The sequence below is a fragment of the Periplaneta americana genome, chromosome 16 (assembly GCF_040183065.1).
Source record: "Periplaneta americana isolate PAMFEO1 chromosome 16, P.americana_PAMFEO1_priV1, whole genome shotgun sequence".
NCBI lineage: Eukaryota > Metazoa > Arthropoda > Insecta > Blattodea > Blattidae > Periplaneta > Periplaneta americana.
In genome coordinates, this window is record NC_091132.1 from 155,274,590 (window position 1) to 155,300,501 (window position 25,912).

The 25,912-nt window shown below is 37.0% G+C and overlaps 1 protein-coding gene across 2 annotated transcripts in view; it reads right to left on the reverse strand.

The window, feature by feature from the left end:
• Positions 1 to 25,000, reverse strand: part of LOC138691496 (zinc finger protein 431-like) — a 43,149-nt gene extending 18,149 nt beyond the window's left edge. The window contains exons 1-4 of one of the 2 annotated variants that reach the window (XM_069813471.1): positions 24,847 to 25,000; positions 18,358 to 18,455; positions 8,913 to 9,050; positions 6,172 to 6,254 (exon numbers count right to left, since the gene is read on the reverse strand). In XM_069813471.1, the coding sequence (XP_069669572.1) occupies positions 6,172 to 6,254; positions 8,913 to 9,050; positions 18,358 to 18,450 (314 nt within the window). In that variant the 5' untranslated portion in view covers positions 18,451 to 18,455; positions 24,847 to 25,000. Of the gene's footprint in view, positions 1 to 6,171; positions 6,255 to 8,912; positions 9,051 to 18,357; positions 18,456 to 24,811 lie in introns of both variants that reach the window. The other variant, XM_069813472.1, reaches the window with a different exon arrangement.
• Positions 25,001 to 25,912: the final 912 nt, after the last annotated feature.

Below are 25,912 nucleotides of genomic sequence, written 5' to 3' on the forward strand. Positions count from 1 at the left end.
TGAGTAGCGATCTCAATTCGCTTCCCAGGTATATTTGGAAGAGGTGGCGTTTGTGTAAAAGCGTGAATCCCCTCTGTTGCTTTTTTCAATACCACTGCATAGGATTTTTCCGTCGCCTTTTTCTGTTGATCTAAAATACGCTTACGCGTCTCGAAAAACGTAATATTTTCCCGGGCTCTCAGTTCTTAGATATCCTTCTCTACCACATACTTCGGGCAATTTTTAGAATTGGAGGCGTGGTCCCAAGAACAATTCACACAGTGCTCGGCGCCGGCACATGGGGAATCCCCATGGTCAGCACCACCGCACTTTGCACATACGATATCGTTAGTGCAACGTTTTTGCGTATGTCCGAACCGTTGGCACCTAAAGCACCGCATTGGGTTCCACACATACGCACGAACTGGGACACGCTCGTACCCGACAAGGATGTATTCTGGTAGGACAGGCTATTCGAAGGTCAAAAAGACAGTGCTCAGGGGAACAGTCTGTCCGTCCCACTTACGTAATAAACGGTAAGCCTTGGACACAGACTGCTCCGCCAGTTCTAGTTGGATCTCTTCATCACACATACCATCCAGAGAATCCGTATGCACTACTCCCTGTGTGGTGTTCCGTCAGGAGTGCCGTTCGACTTTAATAGGGTAAGACCCTAGCAACTTCGCTTTCAACAGTGTCTCACTCAGTTTTGTAGATACTGTCTCGACGAGGAGACTACCGTTGCGTAGGCGAGTTGCATTTTTGACCTTCCCAACGAGTCCGTCGAGTGTGCGTCTCACGTAAAATGGACTAATATGCTTCATTGTCCTTTCTGTTCCGTCCAAGGTGATACTGATAAACTTCGGAGGCGGCACTTTGACAGTTACTTTCTCAGGGTCCAATTCCATAGCAATTTTCGTCATAATATGACCACCAGTCGTATCTATTCCTGTCTTCTGTTTTTTATTAGTTTTTTTCTCAGGGAGGAGAAGAGGAGCGCGAGGACATTTTGAACTGGCCCCCTCTACGGAACCGTGGGCGTCAGCCTGCCACAGGGGGGGGGGGGGGCGGAAGAAAAAGACATCTAAAATTCTTCTCGGTCTGTGCCGGCCGTGGGGACCCCCCCACAGCCCGATCCCAAGCAACCCACTTCACGCAAGTTACCCTTCAAACTGGTCATTACACACCTAATGGCAAGTCTTACACCAGAGGCGTGTCGCAGCTTTATGCCCCTACCACGGGATTAACAGCCCATGGCTCCCCACTCTACACTGAACACAACCACCAGACTACTCGGCTAACTCCGACCCACCTCCCAAAGCCGGAGCAATCCGAGATCGCACGCAGCTTCAGGGGACTTGTGGTTGATTACACTGCGACACCCATAAGTCAGCGGTAACACGTCGGGGTGGTATATTCGCCCCAGCGAGCAGAGTCGGTTACCGGGACGTCTAAATCGCCCCGGGCCCCCGTTGGGGCTCTACATGAGTGTACTTGACGTCTGGTCTGGGCTCGGCACCTAAACTTGCATATAGGGGCAGTATGAAGAACCTTAACCTAAGACTGAATATAATGAACTAGAAGAGGAAGAGTAATGTAGCCTTACCAGGCATTAACAAATCCCGTCATGTAGGCGGACGTGGCAAGAACAAAACAGCAGGGATGAAGAGGTGAAAATGGCTGTGATGATGTGGTGGGCATTCCGCATGCAATGGTGGCCGGTGAGGAGAAATACAGCGATGAAAAAAATGAGAGAATGAAAAGGGCTGGTGGTGATAAGGCGATTAATCTTTGAAAAGAAAAGCACGAGAGCCACCATTGCATCCCCCGGTCACCACTTGGCGGAACCCACCTCGACCGGTAGTAAGATCATATTCCTATACGAAAATAATATCTACTCCAAGGTTGGATAATATTATTTTTTTGGGTCATATTCCAACTAATACAAGAGGCATTCGGAAGTCAACATGATTAACTCCACTTTTGGTTATTTCAGAGTTTCTAAGTTGGCAGTGGTCAATGTGATTAACTCCATAGTTCAGTAAAAGGCCCACAGAATGCAGAATTCTTCTTGACTACATTATAGAATTCATTATGTGTATTTAACTTTAACCTCGAATATCTAAAAATCTTTGGAAAAGGAGTTAATCATGTTGTCTTCTGAACGCCTCACATTTTGCTGAAAATGGTAAGAAGAACATTTACACAGGGCCTACTAAACTGTAAGACATTCTCTCCGTATTGTCACATCTGAATAACAAATTTTCTATCTCTCTAGACAAAATATATACACTGACGAATGTTCGACATTATGGAAGGGAAGATTATCTGTCAAATAATACTAGCCACTAAAAGCATCAAAATTTGGCACAAAAACAACCCAATCCTCTAAGTCTACAACTGGATATCTATGCTTCTGAGGGATTGTCATTGAATTCGAGATTCGGGACAAAAATTACATTAAAGATCAGATGACACCACAATTCGACTGAAAGAGAGACACTAATAGCACAGTCCAGTACAGGCCTGCACGAACACGCTCATTGAGCATGGCCACTGGGAGAGCCATGTAACAGCTCGCCGGAAAGGTATGTCGGAATGAAAAAATGCTACGTTTTATTAAACAACGCTCGCAACTGCAGAAGTTATATCAGCGTCGCCAAACGTGCCGGAATTTTGTCCCACAGGAGTTCTTTTACATGCCAGTAAATCTACTGACACGAGCCTTTCGCATTTAAGCACACTTAAATACCATCGACCTGGCCCAGGATCGAACCCGCAACCTTGGGCATAGAAGGCCAGCGCTATACCAACTTGCCAACCAGGTTGACTGTCGGAATGATGTAGACCTACTATAGGAAGGGGATAATCCACACAACTATCTGGTGTAGTGTGTATTATAAGTAGCTATTTCATTTTGCCTATCTATGGCTACATAATGGAGGAATCTAAAAGACGGAAAAGTGATCATTACACAAATTCTTTCAATATTGCATGGGGAAATGCTTATTTTTTCACAGCAGCTGGAGTCAATACTTTTCTGCCACAAAAGTTTGAAAGAAAGAGGAAAACATAACATAATGCGTTATTACTAATCCACACATAGAGATACGATGGTTTTGTTGGTGAACATCGCAGGAGTTGAAAATTGCATTATTACATGAGGTAGGGTACTTTAGAATTTATTAATCTTCACCAATTTAAACAGCTCTTCAGGGAAAAGGCCAGCTCATTGTTAATATGTTGAATAAATTTCGGGATTTCAGTCGTAAATTTACACTTTTCGTAAGTCAGTTTTGAGAAGGTAATATGGGTCACTTTCCAATGATAGAAACTGCTCGTGATTTATTTTTTTTTTATTTTATTGGGTTATTTTACGACGCTGTATCAACATCTTGGTTATTTAGCGTCTGAATGATATGAAGGTGATAATGCCGGTGAAATGAGTCCGGGGTCCAGCACCGAAAGTTACCCAGCATTTGCTGTATTGGAAACCCCGAAAAAACCTCAACCAGATAACTTGCCCCGACCGGGATTCGAACCTGGGCCACCTGGTTTCGCGGCCAGACGCGCTGACCGTTACTCCACAGGTGTGGACACTGCTCGTGATGAAGCCATGTTAAACGATTATGTGAAAATATTAATTTAAATTCAAAATTAATTTAATTCTAGGTTCCTAGATCTTGTCTTAATTGGAAAGAAGTTTAAAGTTATCATAATAAATTCCTTCAACACCAGTTGAAACATTGTCATACGATTTACAGCTTGAACTTATTGATCTTCAATATGATCTAAGGGCTAGAGACTGTTTGAGTAATACTCCTAATCTGCTTGAGCTTTACAAGAATAAAGTCAGCAATAATATCCACGACTGCACAAGCTGGCTGTAAAAATGATTGCTATGTTTGGCTCACCATTTATATTTATAAGCAACTGTTTTCTATGATCAACTTTAATAAAGACAGACATCGAACATCTGTAACTAGTGCTTTATTACGATCAGTACTGTTTCTTTCAGCTGCCTACAGCATAAAACCCCGTTTTGACGTACTGAGAAATAAAAATATAACAAAATGATATTGTGTATTTAGGTAGCTATAGAGTTTCTATTATTTCTGTAAAATAAACGTTTCTTTATTAATTACTAATAGTCTAAGATAGTTTTGTAAACACTGAACGGGAATTCATTTCATGAACACTCATACTAGCACTTCCTTTTGTGTACATTTTGTACGAAATCACCCCTTCTTCCAGTCCATCCTTATACAGAGCGCAGCCAATATCTGCATTCCGCTCTCGAGATGTGAGCCAACTTGGAGAGCACAAACGTTGTGCAGGCCTGGTCTAGTATATACAGTCACGAAGCTTGAGTTGTTGAGAGTACTAGGAACAATAGACTGTGCCAGCACTATTTCGCAATGTATGTGATGAGGTGATAGTAGCAATCCTAGTGCTTAGCAACTACCTATGGATGCATATTGCCTACGTATTGAGCTTCGTGACTGTACATACTAGAATGTGCTAATAGTTTCGTTAACTTAATTCATAATTCCAAATAAGCAACTTTAAGTAATTTGAGACAATAGCGACTAAAGGTATAAAATATAGGTAGAACTGAGAACTACAGATACATTCTTGATATTATAATCATAATTGTAAATATAGCATCATGTTTGCAGAATAACGATAAGAGTAAATGATGGACTGAACAAAATACTTAGAGAGACTGCAATATAGAGGCAATTAAACAGAAAACTGGTATGTGTTGTAATTTGGTAAAAGACCAGATATCATTCTTGTCGAAATATGGGAATTAAGAGTGGAAGATCGTTTTATTCATTCATTACTCTTTCCCGATGCTAAGGCAATCATTGCACAAGATCGAGATGATATTAAATTTATGATGAGAAAACTAATTGACTGCTATAACTCAGCAGGCCTTGTGATAAATTTTACAAAGACAGATTATCTAGTAAATGGTGGGGATGGCAGGAATTTGAAATTCTCTAATGGCATAGTGAAGTAGTGGATCAATGTAAATATCTGGGATCGGTTCTCCACCAATCTGGTACATGCTTTAAAGATGTGGAAAATCGTGTATTATAAGCAAGAAATGCTATAAAACAACTTAATGGTGTGCTTTGGAACAGGGATGTTAGAATGGAGACAAAGAAAATGATACTTGATGTAACTGTAGACAATATCTTGACTTATGGAGGGGAGAGCTGGGCTCTGACAGAAAGATAAAATGACCGTGTTAGATCTGTGGAAATGGATGGACTAAGAAGGAGTCTATGCATATCCCATCTCCAGCGAGTTAGAAATGACACGATTTTGGAAAAGTGGAATATACAAGAAGATGTGATCGACCGTTTGGAATGTCGAAGACTTCAATGGTTTGGACATGTTCAGAGGATGGCCAAGGAGCAATGACCTAAAAAGTTTTGAATTGATCACCCACAGGGAGAAGAAGAAAAGGGCGACCTCGACTTACACGGAGATGTGGAGTTGCTGCGGCCATGGAAGCTAGAGGGTTGGAAAATGGATCTTGGAATTACCGACAACAATGGAAAAGGGGAGTAAAAGGCAACCGCTGAAAGTGGAAACGCTTATAAAAATAAAAGCAAGTACCAGATATGATTTGCGAAGTGGAAAGAAAAAACAATAGAAAAGGATGAGTAGAAGACGTTGGAGTACAAAGAAAAGAAATAAAAGCTAAAGAATGAGCACCAACAGTGTAACAGTGGACTATTACTTGTGGTGTTAGTGAAGTTAGTAATAGTGATAATATTAATTTTAATATAACTTACGTTGTTTCAATATCAAAACATCTTATGTCTTTCATACAACAACAATCACATACTGGTACATCTACCTATTTTTATACAGCAGACTACCACATCAACATTCCCAATCTTAAGATTCTCGATCTCCTGTGTATCCTTGTATATAACTCTCTATCCCGTATTGCCTTCATAAAGTCTTCCCTTTCAATAATTTCCGTGATCTACCATTTCTCAGTCGCTTTGGTAATCTCATTCATAGATGAGTTTTGGCCTTCTTTCCAACTAATTCTTAGTATATGGCCAAATCTTTTCATGACGTAAAGTATTGCAAATTAATGTTGTCTGTGATAATATTAATGAAGCAATGAAAGAAAGAACATTGTGAAGACTCGCACACCACACTCACCTATCAGTCAGAATCTCATTTTCCTCTGCTGTAACTTCAAGTTTCAGCTCGTCCTTTACTGTGTGCAGGTCACATGACTCTTCCTGAAATATAAAGAGGGAACAGAGCAAAAAGATGGCGCTACTTTATACTTATAGTAAATCGATTTTAATGCCATACATTTACTTTTAAATCCTACCAAGTACTGAAATTTCAGTGATAGAAGACAAATTTTGGAGCTCACATTTAATATGGATTTTCTGTTTCTAACGTCCTAAGATTTAAACTTGTATTTTAAGAACGATCTCTCAGCTAATTACGAACCACTACAGCCTCATATTCATAATATTTTTCTTCGTTGTTTCAGCACAATACCTGTATTTAACAAGTAAAAATGCTTTCTATGATGCTTTCTTTGTGCATTTAGATGGGATTTGTGATAGAATTTCTGTACCAATTGCTATAAGAACTTTTACTTACTTAGTTACAAATGGCTTTTACGGAACCTGCAGGTTCAGTGCCACCTTCACATAAGCCCACCATCGGTCCCTATCCTGTGCAAGATTAATCCAGTCTCTTTCATCATATTCCACCTCCCTCAAATCCATTTTAATATTATCCTCCCATCTACGTCTCGGCCTCCCCAAAGATCTTTTGTCCTGCTGTCTCCCAACTAACACTCTATATGCATTTCTGGATTCACCCATACGTGCTACATGCCCTGCCCATCTCAAACGCCTGGATTTAATGTTCCTAATTATGTCAGGTGAAGAATACAATGCGTGCAGTTCTGTGTTGTGCAACTTTCTCCATTCTCCTGTAACTTCATCCCTCTTAGCCCCAAATATTTTCCTAAGCACCTTATTCTCAAACATTCTTAAACTGTGTTCCTCTCTCAAAGTGAGAGTCCAAGTTTCACAACCATAAAGAACAATCGGTAATATAACTGTTTTATAAATTCTAACTTTCAGATTTTTTGACAGCAGACTGAAAGATAAAACTTCTCAACCGAATAATAACAAGCATTTCCCATATTTATTCTGTGTTTAATTTCCTCCCGAGTCTCATTTATATGTGTTACTGTTGTTCCAAGATATTTGAATTTTTTCACCTCTTCAAAGGTTAAATTTCCAATTTTTATATTTCCATTTCGTACAATATTCTCGTCACGAGACATAATCATATACTTTGTCTTTTCGGGATTTACTTTCAAACCTTCCAGTAAAATTCCCGTATTTTCCGTAATCGTTTATGGATTTTGTCCTAACATATTCATGTCATCCGCATAGACAAGCAGCTGATGTAACTCGTTCAATTCCAACTGTTGTCCTGAACTTTCCTAATGGCATACTCTAGACCAAAGTTAAAAAGTAACGGTGATAGTGCATCTCCTTGCTTTAGCCCGCAGTGAATTGGAAAGGCATCAGACAGAAGTTGGCCTAATGAAGTCCAATGAAAAGATCTAGCTGGGCAAGGAAAGGGACCACTACGACCTATCCAACATCCTTTAAATCTATTGTTGAAATAATACATTACTTCCCCTGAAAAGAAAGGCAGTGAGCCATTATACTGGAAAATATATTATTCCTCGCGTATGCTACGATATTACTCCAATATTGTAGATAATTTCTCTCTCAAAAATTGCAAGTAGCTTTAACCCTTAAGGCGACTCTCGAAAATAAATGGATCAATTGAATTATTGTTTACCAAACTACAGCGCAGTTCACAACTGAAGGAGTGCTGGAATTTACATACCAGAATCGCTTGGGGATTTTCCTTGTACCAAACCTACGAATTTTGCATGCCAGTCATTCCACGTCAACTCGAAGAGACTGAAAGTTTTCGATCACCTATTACAAATATGGATTTGTGGTTAAACAGGGATTTCGTTTTGAATATTCTTACTTACTTACTTACAAATGGCTTTTAAGGAACCCGAAGGTTCATTGCCGCCCTCACATAAGCCTGCCATCGGTCCCTATCCTGTACAAGATTAATCCACTCTCTATCATCATATCCCACCTCCCTCAAATCCATTTTAATATTATCCTCCCATCTACGTCTCGGCCTCCCTAAAGGTCTTTTTCCCTCCGGTCTCCCAACTAACACTCTATATGCATTTCTGGATTCGCCCATACGTGCTACATGCCCTGCCCATCTCAAACGTCTGGATTTAATGTTCCTAATTACGTCAGGTGAAGAATACAATGCGTGCAGTTCTGCATTGTGTAACTTTCTCCATTCTCCTGTAACTTCATCCTGCTTAGCCCCAAATATTTTCCTAAGCACCTTATTCTCAAACACCCTTAACCTATGTTCCTCTCTCAGAGTGAGAGTCCAAGTTTCACAACCATTCAGAAGAACCGGTAATATAACTGTTTTATAAATTCTAACTTTCAGATTTTGAATATTCTATCAAATCATAATGCTAGAGAAACAAATATTTATTTTGTTGGTTTATTTAGTTCTTCCGGTGTGTTTGTAGATTGAAATAAAGTATATAGTGTTTTCATAGATGATCGGAAACTTTTGACCGGTGTGTGTGCGTGCGTGCGTGCGTGCGTGCGTGCGTGTGTGTGTGTGTGTGTGTGTAAAAATTGGGTATATTGAAATAAAGGTGTAAATTATGGTAGATAGAAAATATTAATGCTTTTTCATATGCTAAATCCCTGTGGGATCATTGATATAGTGTCTATGAAGAAAAGCATACAAGATTAATATTAGAAGATGAACAATCGGCAAACCCTATGGGATCCACATACCTTAGCTTTACATTTTGTCGCAACAAAATTAGTCGGCACTGCAGTTTCCTCAAGTTTAGCATCTGATGTGAGATCATAGCTGTGGTCCACACTTTCCGTCTTTATTCCAGCCACATGGAGATTCAATAAATTCGCTTCCTGCAGAAGAGACATAATGCATATCGGTATGTAACATATAACAGCTTGTAAGAATGTGATTCCATGCTGCACTGTGGTCCTCAAACTCGGGGCTGATACTAATTAAGGCACATGCGAAATACAGTAAAATGAAAATAATTGAAAACAAAATACGAACACGATATTAACAGCTACATATGATACACTAATGGACATGTTTACTTCTAGAAGTGAGCAATATATAATAATTACGTGTGTAGAGTAGCATTGACAATAACTGAAGGGTAAAAAAATGACTGTACGAAGTCTGTAGCCTACATATTTTCTCTCAATCGAAATGTCAAAAGATACATTTATAAAACACATACAAACTAAAAGAAGAAAAAAGTGGTGTTACTGACACTGGTAGCATAATTACACTAGCTCAATATGAGTTAAAGAATAATTTACTATTATGTTATCCACAGTGAAGTCTCATGAAGACACTATCAAGACTTGGAGATGTGTCAATGACAATTCTAAAAATAGCCAGTAATATTTCCACTCTTGATACGAGTGGGCACAAATCATCAAGCATGAGTCTATCAGAATCCAATAGTGCATTATGATAGTTATTTCTGACGCAGTCGTTTCCTGTTTAGTAGAGGTTGTGGAAATGATCTTGTAATTCCGAAGTTGGAATATTATTTTAGTCCCTTATTGCTAAGTATGCGATGGTCAGTTATTTGTTAAAAGAATTGTATTTGTCCTTTAGTTCTATCACGTTTTATTTCCTTATTGGGATTAGTAGACTGCGATTATTGTTGTTGAATAATAACAACTGTATTATATTTTCCTAGTCCATAACATTTTCTTGCAAGGTGTTTAGGCCCAGGAGAAATGTCTATACTATATTAGCGAGAAAATGAATGAAATTGGCAACAGCCTTAATAAAACTACTTGCATTTAATTAATAAGAACCAACTTACTTACTTACAAGTGGCTTTTAAGGAACCCACAGGTTCATTGCTGCCCTCAAATAAGCTCGTGATTGGTCCCTATCTTGTGCAAGATTAATCCAGTCTGTATCATCATATCCTACTTCCCTTAAATCCATTTTAATATTATCCTCCCATCTACGTCTCGGCCTCCCCAAAGGTATTTCTACCAACTAATACTCTATATGCATTTCTGGATTCGCCCATACATGCTACATTCCCTGCCTATCTCAAACGTCTGGTTTTAATGTTCCTAATTATGTCAGCTGAAGAATACAATGCATGAAGTTCTGTGTTGTATAACTTTCTCCATTCTCCTGTAACTTCATCCCTTTTAGCCCTAAATATTTTCCTAAGAACCTTACTCTCAAACACCCTTAATCTCTGTTCCTCTTTCAAAGTGAGTCCAAATTTCACAACCATACAGAATAACCGGTAAATATAACTGTTCTAGTCGACACCTGTGGAGTAAGCTAGCACGTCTGGTCGCGAAACCAGGTGACCTGGGTTCGATTCCCGGTCGGGGCAAGTTATCTGGTTGAGGTTTTTTCCGGGGTTTTCCCTCAAATCAATATGAGAAAATGGTGAGTAATTAATTGATTAACTAGCGGACTTACTCGTGTTAATTATGTAAGATTTGTGCGGCTTACAGCTGTTTCAGTGCTTCACGCACCACCCTCAGAGCCTACTAGATCTCGGCGTCATCTCGAACTTCTCTGCCTGTTATGTGGGTGTGTTTGATTGTTGAAAGGTGTTGAAGAGTGGAGTCAAATAGTGTGTGTGTGTGTGTGTGTACTGAAATTGATCTGTGTGTTGAGAATTTGATCGGGGTGTGTTTTACACTACACACTAAAACAGACCCCGATCAAATTCTCAACATACAGATCAATTTCAGTACACACACTCTATTTGACTCCACTTTTCAACACCTTTCAACAATCAAACACACCCACATAACAGGCAGAGAAGTTCAAGATGACGCCGAGATCTAGTAGGCTCTGAGGATGGTGCGTGAAGCACTGAAACAGCTGTAAGCCGCACAAATCTTACATAATTAACATGAGTAAGTCCGCTAGTTAATCAATTAATTACACTAGTCTACAACATTTTTTGTGCCGACAAACAGAATGCTGATTATTACCAAGTCTGATGCGCTGATTACGAATATGTAATCAGATTTTGCCTATCACGTCAGGTTTCTGAGCACTGCAACAATGTTATATTTTATGAATAGCCATAAATACAGTGCGGGCGGGATGTAACTAGGTATTATTAATTGGCTGTAGAATTTTTAATATCGATGGAACCATAATGAAAATTGTGTGTATATATAAATCATTAAATAGAATTTGAACTTTTGTTCGTCCGTAGTATAGATGATGGCCGTGAGGGGCAGTTCGCGCAACAATAGCAAAGATGGTCGATCACCTATGTATTCGCGAGAGTGCGCAGATTGCTGCTCGCTATGAAGTGTGGATTTCCGTTGTTTTCGTTCGAGATGGTGCCATATGGAGAAAGGAAGGAATGCCACAATCCGTCCAGAGATGATAAAGAATTGGAATCACGGATTCGGGGCATTATCACCAATGCCCCACGCAACTTCCTCCAGAAGACTGTGGATTCCATTACCGGCCGCTTGAGGAAATTGGTGGAAGCCACAGGTGCCTACGTTTAATTTTGATATATGCATACGTATTCCCATTTAACAAGGTACACATGAAATAAATTTCAATAATTTAATGTTGTAAATATAGAATTTATACACATTTTTCAATACCTAGTATATATGTAGCAGCGCTTCTTTGGTTTCTATCCATTATGCCAAGTCCCTCTTCACTTGACACATCTGAATCATGGTTTGTTGATACTTGAAAGATAAGATAGACTTAATAGGGTACCTGGTAATGAAAACAGAGACAGTCTGTACTTTGTTTAGTTCGAGTGTAGAGGTTTAGTTAGTAGTGTGAGCTGTTCTGTGTGAAATGAAATGAAGAAGCAAAGGCGTAGTTTTAAAAACTTTCTGAACCAATGGTATGGTGTGAGCAAAAAAACCACTAAGATGATTGTTATTTCTGCTTACTCAATGTTACTGGATTTTCTTAAAAAAAATAAGAGACTCATTCAGTATCCTAATCTCCCGTCAGCTATAAGACCAATACCTCACGGAGAAAATTTACCTGTTCCCATTCCACCTTCTACATACCAAGAAGAATCGGAATCTGACATAACGTCATCTGATGATGTGCAGCCCTCTACACCAAGGGATGACGTCTACATCCCAGATGAAGAGAGAGAAGAAAAGCCATATTTAATAACATAGGTAGAACTCAATGATTGGTGTACGTGATTTGTACTTAACTAAACAGCTGACTGAGCTTCTGGGATCTCATCTTCAGGAATGGAAGGTGCTGGATAAATATGCTAATGTTTCAGTATTTAGAAACATAAATAAGGATCTACCATTTTTCATAGTTACAGGTTCTGGAGTTTGTGCATGCAGCGATGTAAATGGACTGATTAAAACTAGGTATTACACATAATGCTGAATCGCGGCGCTTATTTATAGATGCTTCTAAAAATTAGTCTGAAAGCCATTTTGTTACACAATTGCAATAAACTTCCCTCTATATCTGTAGCATACAGCGCAGCAATGAAAGAAACATACAGTACAAAAACATGTGTCGTATTCTTGAAGCCATTAAAATATGAAAACCATTGTTGGCATATTTGCGGGATCTTAAAGTCTTCTACATTGAATGCAGAGTGGATTCACTAAATATCCTTTTTCCTGTACCTTTGGGACAGCCGAGATACTCAACATCACTATAGAGTCAAGGAATGGCCAAGAAGAGAAGATTTCACTACTGGAAAACATAATGTAAAATTTAAACCTTTAGTGGACCCACAAAAAATATATCTCCATCCTTTACACATTAAATTAGGGCTCATGAAGAACTTTATGAATGGTATGGACACAACAGGCGAAGGTCTGAAATATCTAAGAAGAATATTCCCTAATTTTAATGATACAAAATGAAAAGAATGAATATTCATTGGACTTCAGATTAAAAAAGTGATGGGTGACCAATTTTTTTAGAAAAAAATTAACTCCAAACGAAAGTGCAGCATGGGACTCATTTAAAAGTGTTGTGAATGGGTCCCTCGGCAACAGGAAGGAAGAAAATCATGACGAACTAGTTCATAATCTTTTTCAAAATTATAAGAATTTTGGATACAGAATGTCTGTCAAATTCACTTCCTACAGTCTCATTTAGATTTCTTTTCTAAAAACTTGGGTGCAGTGCGTGACAAACAAAGGGAATGCTTTCATCAAGACATTTTACAGATGGAACAGCGTTATAAAGGGAGATGGGATCAATCTATGATGAGTGATTACTGCTGGTTCATACGAAGAGAGAATACTACAACATACACAAAAAAGTGTTTTAAAGCGATGCCTGTCTTCCACTACATAAATGTAAATAGTCATTTACATCATTATAACATGAAGGATACTTTATTTTTAGTGCTAACACCACTATAATAGCGGAAGACTATGTTTGTGCATTCTGCATTAGATATTAAAAATGTGGAACTGCTTAGTTAGTATCGAACTTTTCAGAAGTGTAATAAGGGTAATAACTGAAAATCTGAGGGTGCTGCTGAAAAATGGGTTCCATTTTTGGATTCAGCATGGCAAATATGTGGATAGTAACAATGTTTCATTTCGGCACAATTTTCAAAGTTAAAATTTGTAGACTAGTGTTATATTCAAGTGTTAAAAGTAGTCAGTGCTGTTCATCGGAGTGACTACTATCGCGGCAGAATCGGAGATTACGAATAAAGCTCTCCACCGATGATCTCCGGTACTACCATAGATGGAATAGGGGACATACGGAGGGATGCGGTGGTTCAGAGCGAAGCGACAGCTCAAGAACGACTGGCGCGTACGGACTGACGGTAGTTGCGAGTGGAATAAAATGGCACCAAATTGGATATCCATCACATGGAAATTCTTTAATTTAGTTGAAGGTAATAATAAAGTCGCACAATGTAAACTTTGTGGGCGGATTTACTCTAAGGGTGGTGGAACTTCGAATTTGTTAGACAATTTGAAGCGATCGCACAATCGCGAACTTGATGAAAGCGCCGACAAAAACAATTACCAAAACATTTGATACGATTTCTTTTTAAATTATTTTAGTGCTATTGTTCCCAAAGGCCCACAATATAGGAAAAAGTCTTGAATTTTCTCTAAAACGTAACTTTCGAGGCAATAAAAAACATATAAAATACTTAAAAGACGACTTGAGTTATATTTTCCTGTTTAGACAACGTGAATTATATTTTACTGTTTGGATTAAAATATTGAGTTCCTGAATGAAACTAAAAAAACATGTGGTAATAATATAATTACAATTATCTTTCAGTTTATATCCGCTTATATATTTTTATTACAGAGAAAGAATGGCGCGTTTCAGAAGAGAAAGTTCAATTACTGACATCCTTTAACACAATAATCACGATAATGTCCGGTGAAGAATCTGAATAAATTATGTTGGACAGTAAACTTTAACCCATTGATAGCCCACGTTTCTTTTGTTCCATTCTGAAGCTCCCTTAATATATTTTACGTTAAACTAAACCGATTGGAATAATAATTGACAAACACTGCTTGCGATTAAACGAGAGTTTCTAGGAGAACTACAGTATAAATGTTTACATTAGCTACTGAAAAGCTTTACTTCTGCGTTAGTTTTGCAGTTAGATTGAATGTTATTAAATTGATCAATGACATAAAACTAATACGCCTTTCCACATATCCTATGAATTTCAAAACTAGAAAAAAAATTTGTCAGCTAACGTAGCACAAAAAAAAAAAAAAAAAAAAACCGAAGAAAGAGAGAGAGATTAACATAAAAGAGAGAATAAACAACAACAAATTACAACTTATTTTAAATGATATGCGGATGTCAGCCAACTCGAATCACTACATGATCCGATTAAAGGAATGCTCCGCGGAAAGTGTGTTTCTGCGCCACAGCACATATACAACCTGCGCGGCATCAATCGGAGGTAACAGGAGGTCTCCGATTGAAAGCGCGCAAACAACCACTCTGGAGAAAACCTAATCATAAGCAGCACTAAAAGTATTGTAAGCAAGATTCAAAATGATGAGTAACTTTAGGTGCTGGATCCCAGACTCATTTCACCGGCATTATCACCTTCATCTCATTCAGACGCTAAATAACCTAAGATGTTGATAAAGCGTAGTAAAATAACCTACTAAAAGAAAATAAAAAGAATATATAACTGTTTTATAAATTCTAACTTTCAGATTTTTTGACAGCAGGCTAGATAAAAGCTTCTCAACCAATAATAACACGCATTTCCCATATTTATTCTGTGTTTAATTTCCTCCCGAGTGTCATTCACATTTCTTACTGTTGCTCCAAGATAAATATCCAATTTTTATATTTCCATTTCTGGTCACGAAACAAACTCATATACTTCGTCTTTTCGGGATGTACTTCAACACCTATGGCTTTCCTTACTTCAAGTAAAAATTTCCGTATTTTCCCTAATCGTTTGTGGATTTTGTCCTAACTTATTCATGTCATCTACATAGACAAGAAGCTAATGTAACCCGTTCAATTAAAAAATTAATAAGAACCAAACCGCAATTAAATTAATCTCTGTACTGTATACATTTCACTTGAGTGAATATGGATTCCATATCTATAGTTCTTGATTAGGATCCTTCTATACTCAGTGAAATTGTGTCCATGTTGTTTATTATGATCCTGTATGTATGCATGTACGTACAATCAGGGTCAAATATCATTGCTGGTGTAAAGTTTGAGAACTATTATCTTCACAGTGACAATAGCGGTATACTCTGCAAGAAACATCAGTTATCTTCAAGTCTGATCATTTGTCAGTGTTTTATAGTGCAAGGAGTATCGAATATTGAATGCTGGCACAGGTAGTACTTACTGCTACTGTCCCCTTCTCACTACCTCCTAGTACATGTATAGGGTATTTCAAAAATCAGTTCACATATTAAACCACTATAAATATAATAATATTTGAGATAGGGAAAAAACAAACACATCACAGTGTTGGACAAACAACGGGGTTTACAAAATATTGAGAAGATGTTCGCCGTTCTCTTGTTCAACGTACAGCATTCTGTCTGCGAAACCATGCACAGCATTTTGCAGATAATGTCTTAGAATATTGGAAATTTCTTGTGAGATAGCATCTTTCAGTTGCAGTAGGGTTGTTGGATGTGACAGGAAAACTCTTTCTTTAACGTAACCCCACAACCAAAAGTCGGCAGGATTCTAATCTGGAGATCGTGGAGGCTACATTGTTGGAAATTGCCCACTAATGACACGATCGCCAAACATCTCCGTAATTAATTGTTTTGCAGGGATAAAGAGTGAGGAGGATCACATCTTGCATGAAGATCATGCTTTCCATATCGTAATTCCTCAGTCTAGAGATGACGAAGTTCTATAACATGCTGTAGTAGCGCTCCCCGTTTACTGTAACAGCCTGTCTTATTCCATCTTCCACCTTCCTGTCTTAGGGCGTCTAGCCGGGAAATCAGGTGGCCCGAGTTCGATTCCCGGTCGGGGCAAATTATCTGGTTCAGGTTTTTTCCGGGATTTTCCCTCAACACAATATGAGCAAATGCTGGGTAACTTTTGGTGCTGGGCCTCTGACTCATATCACCGGCATTATCACTGTCATCTCATTCAGACGCTAAATAACCTAAGATGTCGATGGAACGTCGTAAAATAACGTAGTAAAAATTAATGGTGGAGTTAACACGTGTAATTGAGTAGGCATTTTCCAACAATGTGGCCTGCGCGATCTCCAGATTTCAATACGCCCAACTTTTGGTTGTGGGGTTACCTTAAAAAACGAGTTTTCCTGTCACATCCAATAACCCTACTGAAACTTAAAGATGCCATCTCGCAATATCAACATAGGGTAATATTTTAAACAGAATCAATGATAACATGATAGGTTGTTATTCAATACCATATAAATTCAAGGAAAACAAATAATTATTATATCTGCGTTCTTATGATCACTTTTATTCACGAACTATATATATACCGAATAGTTGTTTCTTCATTATTGCATTTTTCACAATTTTTTGAACTCCACTTATTTATTATCGGTTTTTTTCTCTTCAATTATCCGTTTCAAAAAATTCCCATGCTTGCCAAATACAAGTTCTGGCGTCAAACTATTTATTCCTCGCCAACACACTAACACAGTAATGCAAATCAACTGCTCTTCAATAATAGAAGCTGAACACTAATACATATACTATCAAACAGTGTTTTATACTTTATTATTGCTATTGTTTTATTTGTAAATAATTGGCTGCATTTGGTATTATTTATTGCATGTAGACCACACACCTGACCATCAAGTGAAAAATGGTAACTGATTTGGAACATCTGCTAATCTTAATTAATTACTAGAAAGTTTCATATATGTTTGTTTTGCTATTCTGGAGGTATATATGCCCTACCGCATGTATTTGAGAGACATGCAAGTAGTTACTCAGTTGTAATAGAATTGAACTTTCTGATCTTAAGTACTATATACCAGTGGTCGTCAGCACTCGCTGAAATGTGCAATGGGTACGCGGTGCCATCCCGTGTGCACCGTCGTGCAGCAGGGAGAAATAGACAGCATACCCGCTAGCAGCTACGAGAGCACCATGGTGTACTGCGTTTTCCGCGGGCAAGAGAAGCTAGCCCCTGTGCTGACGACCCCTGCTATATACATTAAAAAATAGAAGACATTAAAATATAAGAGGATTTATGAAAAGCATTCTGATTGAAGCTTATCTTAAAACTCAGTTTAAACCAGCGCCCATCATCAGCTCTTAAAATGCTATGGAGTATAACAAAAGCATGTAATGTGACATGAAAGCAAACCTGACAAACAACTCCAGATCTGATATTTTTTAGACTATATCTGTCGTCGATTTGCAAAAGAGGACACGTCCAAAATAACAAAGTGTTGTAAAATCGCAAAAGAACCATAACAGACTTAAAAAATTTAAGTGTTAATGAATCCTGAATGCGTGCATCCATAGTGATCTAATTAGAAAAAAATATATGAACATTTTAATTTGTTAACTTAGTTATAGTTTTTGCGATTTTCCAACACTTTATGATTTTGTACATGTCCTCTTTTGCAAATCGACGACACATATTCAAAGTCTTCTAATTATAAACTGGGCCATAAAACTTCATGTCATATTCTACAATGTTAAACACATCGCACATATAAATTACAACTAGTGACTTTCAATTTACCTTTGACAAGGGCTTCTTCTCAGCTCTATCAGTCTCGTCACTCCATTGCAAAGCCAGAGGGTCCACTTCAGGTTCCTTCTTGATTACATCCATTGTGACTGTAACAGACATTTAAGTGTTGACATATCTGCAGTATATAAGCTGCTGAAAGAGGCTTATGCTCAGTGGTTACAATACGAGGTGCGTTTGAAAAGTTCGTGGTCTGACACATAGATGACATTGAAAACGTGTGAACAATGCGGCCATTCCCTTTTTATCTTCTAACAGCCATCTTAGCAGCCATTTTGTCAGAACATTAGTCAGTGGCGAAGCTAAGGTGTAAATATTGGGTAGGCTGAAAAAATCTTCTTATCTTACATTGACTGAAGACTTAAACTCTGTCTGTCTGTCTGTCTATCTATCTATGGAATCAAAAGTTTGAATTGAGATTAAACACAGGAAAATCGCGAGAAAAGTAATTGGATATCAGCGCTTGCTCAAAACAATTAACGAAAAAACCATACCAAAACTATCAATAAATGTGTTGTTTATTAAGTATAGCGGCACTACACAAAATCTTGGATTATTAATGGACAGAGATCTAAATTGGAATAGTCAAATAGCCCACATTTGTAAGAAAGTATTTTCATTGCTCCCCTCTCTAAATCATTTGCGATATTGTATGCCTCTTTCCATAAAAAAGATCGTTCAATCACTAGTGATGCTCCAATTTGATTACGGCGAATGTCTCTTGACAAATATAACCGTCAGTTTAAGTGAAAAACTACAACTTGTTCATAATGTGTGTCTGCTTCATCTGCTATACTCGTAGATTTGACCATATAACGCCATGTTTGAAGCTATTTCATGGATCCGCCTAAAGGACCAAAGAACAACACATTCCTTATCTGTTCTGTTTAGAATATTACTCACTTCTGCACCAAAATATCTGAGAAACGCTTTGAATATCTTACAATGTTAAAGACTCAACATCAGGTTTTATTATCCATTCCTTGTCATCGTATCTCTTCCTATTCATCTTCTTTCAGCATGTCAGTTTGTCGCCTATGGAACTCCTTACCTCGTCATATCAGGTTAATCAATTTAAATTAAGCATTACATACTTTTACATGCAATTTCTTTGTGCTAGACGATTTTTATATGTTATTCTGTGTGTTTGTCATTTAGGCCTATTACAAAGTAGAATTACTACCTATTTATGGCTTTTAAGGAACCCAGAGGCTCACTGCTGCCCTCACATAAGCCCACCATCGGTCCCTATCCTGAGCAAGATTAATCCAATCTCTACAATCACATCCCATCTCCTTCAAATTCATTTTAATATTATCCTCCCATCTACGTCTCGGCCTCCCCAAAGCTCTACTACCCAACTAACACTCTATATACATTTCTGGGTTCGCCCATATGTGTTACATGCCCTGTCCATCTTAAATGTTTGGATTTAATGTTCCCAATTATTATGTCAGGTGAAGAATACAATGCGTGCAGTTCTAAGTTGTAACTTCATCCTTCTTAGCCCTGAATATTTTCCTAATAACCTTATTCTCCAATACCCTTAACCTTTGTTCCTCTCAAAGTGAGAGTCCAAGTTTCACAAACGTGCAGAGCAACCAGTAATGTAAGTGTTTTATAAATTCTAACTTTCAGCTTTCTTGAGACCAGACTGGATGACAAAAGCTTCTTAACCGAATAATAACAGGCAATTCCCTTATTTATTCTGTGTTTAATTTCCTCCCGAGTGTCATTTATGAAGTAGAATTAGGATATAACTGGTAAATTATTTAATTATGTGTCACGTTCAGTCTATATCTCATTACATGTAAGCACGTTAATGATAATGATTTTATATTTAAGTACGTACTACTAATATTACTGCTTTTGTTATTGTTATATTGTATATTTCACTTTTGGTAGTGTAAAAGAGGAGGCCTCATGGCCTTAATTGTACCAGAATAAATACCGCAGTGGCCCCAAAATAAGCCACCCCCGGGTATAAGCCGCACCCTTAATATTCGAATGGAAAAAGAGAAAAAGTTTATGCACCAGATTAAGGGAAGAAACATTAATTTTTTTTTTACTTACATGTAAACATTTTTTCCTAATGTATGGTACAAAACACTGGCATTACCATTATTGTCTCATTCACTGTCAGTATTTACTTCATCACTCTCATAATTTTCTTCAGTTGGGTTATTTCTAGTGAGATAGGCATCCCATCTTTCCTCTTATCTTGCACGTAGTACAGTATCCAAGATTCAAGTTCCGGATATTTGCACATTTCGATCCCCTGAAGGATTTTCTCGTTGAAACTGTTTTTTTTTTTTTTTATTTTTTAATTTTTCTTCTGAATCAATATAACGTCGCACATTAGATTCGTCCAATCCATACTTTCCTCCAGCCTCTCTGTTGGTTGTGATTTTGCACAACACAAACTGCAAGATCGAAGCTTCAGTATAGTTATGATACTACGCCGTCTAAATGATCATTCATATCGGCGTGAAACAGGCTTTCTTATCAGTACCCAACTTCTTACTGAAACTGAGCTGAAATATACAAGCTTATGAGACAATAATTTAAACACAATTTTAACACCAGTTAAAAGTTCGCATTGTTGCGTTATAAAATGCCGCCAGTTTCGCTTACAGATGGTAGCTGTATTGTTTCAAATGAGCATACCATTACTTTTAAACAGCACATGGTATGTAAGAGCGTAGACAGAGAATGTAAGCCGTACCCTGATTGTTTGCAATTGAAAATTGGATAAAAGAAATGCGGCTTATATTCGGGCCAATATGGTAAATAAATATTTTAAACAGCAGGTCCAGGTGTCGTTTCTTCTTGGTTGCAAAAATGTCAGTTACTTGTTCCTTGAAAGTCTGAACAATTGCAAATTGATTAACCAGTTTCTTTTCAATGGCGACTGCACTGAGAGAACTTATTTTATAATTTTTCACTGAATTCCGAAGACTATTTCGTTTATATGATGTCATTCCATTTTCGACCGATGAAGTGTAATGAAATTTTGAATTCCAACCAATCACAGTCAGACACTGCGATAATTTTCGCAGCTAGATTTATCGCTATCAATTTATCGCGTGGTCGTTCTTTTGTTTAGTCGTTGCCGCCAACTGTTTCCCCGTAAATTGATGATCATGAATACATTAGGATCCAACTACACGGTTAAACTTTTCTTCCAACTTTAAAGCAATGAATGCAAGATTGATATTTAATATTAATTAATATATTTACGCAGTGAAGACGACGTTCAAAACGGCGCACCATGTAGACACAATATCTTCATTATCTTAATTGAACGTACCTTTTAAACTTGATTCTTTCAATATTCTTCCCAGATTGCACGCATACGCGATTGGAATATTGAACTGTGTAGATGAAGCTTTAGTTCCATTACACACTACAGCGAGAATGCGTTTGTCGAGCTATCAAAAATGCTTTCCTGTAGCACGAGTAACGGTCGAAATAAGGCACAGCTAACATTGGTCTGCTCCCACAGGTAACTTAACCTATAATTGTAGCCTATAAAATTTGTACTTTGTGAATGATATAAAACAATTGGTATTACTGAATAACAACATCGAATTTCTTTATTACAAATAGTCGATATTCATCTATTTCAACTTCACAATGTCTGAATAGGTTAAGTATTCGTAAATATACAATTATTAACATTTTGTCATCGAATTTTAGGAATATATTATTTACATTTTTATTTTATTCACGAAATAGTCCTAATAAATGTCACTCGAGGTCTTAGATTTTCCAGCTAAATCCACTTGCTTCGCTCAGATAATTTTTTTACCCTTTTCAATGTGCTTATACTTCTTTTGGAGGAAGCTGTAGTAATGGCGAATGCCAAGACCGACTACGGGGTAATTATTAATTTCAGGTCTGCAGGGAGTAAATGCTTTTCTTCATCTACGTAAATATTCTTTAATTCATTTTCTAATCGTTCTTTGTTGAAAAATGGATATGTAGATAGAAGATTATTTAATTTAGTAACAGAGAAATTTAGTTTATATCCCACAAAGTTATTTTGATCTAGTAATTCAACACATTTAATCTTATCAACATATCCAAAACGCGTTTCCATTTGTACAGTCACATGCACTTGACGTAACTTTAAAGTCGGAAGAGCACTGCAAATGATCACGTACAAACTGTTCTTCTCTGGAGAGAAATACCAATAATAAATCAAAATAATTCCCTTTGTTGTTGCTGTTCATCTTCAAGCTCTTGCTTACCTAAGAAGCACACAACTTCGATAATTCTCTCAATTACTGAAGTATTTTGTTCTACAATTTCATTGTTTGTCGGCTTAAAGCTTGCCTCCTTCAGAAATTGTATGTTCAATTGAGAGGGTTAGCGCAACAGTGATCTAAGCCTCCCCAATACGAAAAATTAAATATTGACGCAATCTGTTGATTTTGACGTAAAATATCTTCCTACGAAATGGAAAAGGCCAATTCACCATTATATAGCTTGTTGCGAAGCATGTAATATTTCCCCTAAAAGAATATCCTTTGTGTTTGAGTGCAAAGTTGGTCCAACCCCAAACAGCCAATGAGAAGTCAGTATCAAGTTACATGAATAGTTATGTAAATATTGTTAACGGACTAAAGATAAAAGATAAACACACTCTTGATCTACAACATGTGAACTTGACACAAAAATATTACAAACGAAGGCCATTAAATCCAAATAAAGCTAAGAATATTATTTTGTGACCTTTCGAAATATGTTCTGCGCTTCATCATCCATTATATAGTAGTGTTATTTCTGAAAGTAGGACTGGGGAAGCTCAAATAGAAAATGTGGAGGATGAAGAAGGCCTCTTTGATTTACTTGATTATGTATAGGATGATGATGATGATGATGATGATGATGATGATGATGATGATGATGATGATAATAATAATAATAATAATAATAATAATAATAATAATAATAATAATAATAATAATGAGCATATTGTCAAAGGACTACTGTATCCCACAAATGACAAAATCTGAGAAAAATAATTTCACTCTACAAGAATGAATTTCTATAGCTTCACTGGATGTAGATGACAGGTGGGATACTCCCTTTTTTAGAAATGTTTAAAGCAGATAAAAATATAGCGTGAGCTATCTAAAAGCCACAAAAATTATGCAATACATTTGGGATTAATCCCTCTGGTACTGAGCTCCTCAATAATTGAAAATTATGAAAAGCTCATTGTAAAACTTACACGAAACTGTTAGAATTATGCAGTGCTTCATTACGTGTAAAACGCCCAACATTTATTTCAACAAATTTCTTATGTTTTCTTACACGCGAACAAATTTCAGTGTAACAATGGTCTAACCCAGAAAAAGTGTTGTAAGATCATCATAAAATCTATAACATATCCAAAACTTCTTGATAAAAGATTATATAACATAGTAGTTAAGTTGACTAAGCATCACACAACACACCACTATCAACAAAATTTGATTTTTCGAATTCTAGGAAAAACCACAATTATATTATTTTAACTTGATTTTTCTACATTTTTTTAAAGTGGCTTAGACCACTGTTGCGCTGACCCCCTCAATTCTTCCACGACCTAACAAGAGAAAACTCTCTTTATTCTGGTGGTCTTCTTTAACTCTGATGTTTCTCGGTTTTTCTATAAACCATGTTGAAACTCATTAGCCAAGTAATTTTTATAATATTAACGCAGTAAAGCAAATAACGTTAATGAAGTTACAGAAGTTAACGTTATACAATTGTTACAACAATGTATCCTTAATTTTCTGTTGACTACATTTTGTGTAGACCTACTAGCTTATATAGTGCCACATTACACGTACAGATCGCAACAGGGCGATCTTGGCTGTGAGACTTGGTTAATAAGAACCTAAACTAACCAAACTTAACCTTCGTATATTAAAGATATATAACCGGATTTTATCTGGAATGTTCGCAGAAAATAAATCCAGGTAAGGATCACGCTGCCACTGTATGAGAAGTCCGCGCATGCGCAACAGCCAAACTTTTCCTGTCGCAAGCCCCTCCTCCCTCAAGTAGTGTAACCAATAAACTATAAACAAGACATTCATCTTATAAACCAGCATGAAACAATCATCCGCAGAAAATTTTAATAGTGAAAGTTGTTATATTTGCCTAACGAAAGAAGACAGAAAATTTCACAACTGTAAAAAGTGAAGAAAACTTGTTTGTCAGGGTCTTGAAACAACCTGCAAAAATTGTGTCCTTTCTTTTGATGACACAGTTTCACAAGACAAGTAATCATAATGTTTGTGTTTCATAGGATACTATTGTCTTGTTCTTCTTATCCAATCAAGTTACGATTTATAAAAAGATTCACATGGAAATATGTCCTATATAGGATATTTTACTCTTATTAATGTAACAAGGTACATTTGTTTCACTTGTAACTATTTATACTTACTGTACTAGTATCTATCCACACTTCAAAAACCTTACTTTCGATATATTTGAGGCAATAGCCTTACAAAGGAGAAGACGGGTTACTGGGAGCATCTGATCCAGTTACGTGCCAATTTTTTTACCGCTCCAGTTGAAAATTAAAATGAAAATGAACCACAATTTTATTAGCAATAACCTCTCTCTCCCGTCACAAGGTAGAATACCCGGTTCCAGGGTATGAACAGTTTCCACTACGATCAAGAATACCGTGATCACTGAAAAAAAAAACATATATATGTATATATATATATATATATATATATATATATATATATATATATATATATATATATATGTGCATAATAGCCCTAATTGAAGTATAAATTATAACAGTAGAATCACAAAATTCCAATTTTTGAATAAATACGCCTGAGATTTGTCTAATAGAATTTTATTGTTACATTTTCATCATTAGGTAATGGCTTGCATTTTATTATTATTATTATTATTATTATTATTATTATTATTTTTTTTTTTTTTTATTTATTTATTTTTTTTTTGGGCCTTATTATGTAACGCTCGTAACATTCAATCTTCGTTTTAACTAGCGCTGAGGTAGTTCGCTTTATAATCCGCTTATGCATATTCGTGTTACCAGTCATACTAACAAAACTTCGGTGACATTACAAAAGTTTCAATAACTACAGACTTGAGAAGATAAAAAGAGAGGAGCAGCATTCCAGGCAAATATCCTTGAAATGGGTGCGACGGATATGACATCAACTACACCTTTGCCCCATAAATCCTCCGCGAATTACCACCAATCGCCAAATATTCAATTGCTACTATCGGATTCGGTCATACGTAAACGGTTTAGAATGGATGTGGAGGTAACAGGAGTATTAGCAGATTATTATACCAATGAACATTTCACTGTAAATATTTATTAAAAGTGTTACGGTTGTGACATGGACTGAACATTTTATTTCCACATTCTTTCTTTTATGAAGAAGGATGTTCGCACTCCTTCATCTGGACATATCAACGGACATATTCTACAGTTGAGCCGAACAGATCATTAGCTTATTTATATAAAAAATAACATCTGCTGAACTTGACTACA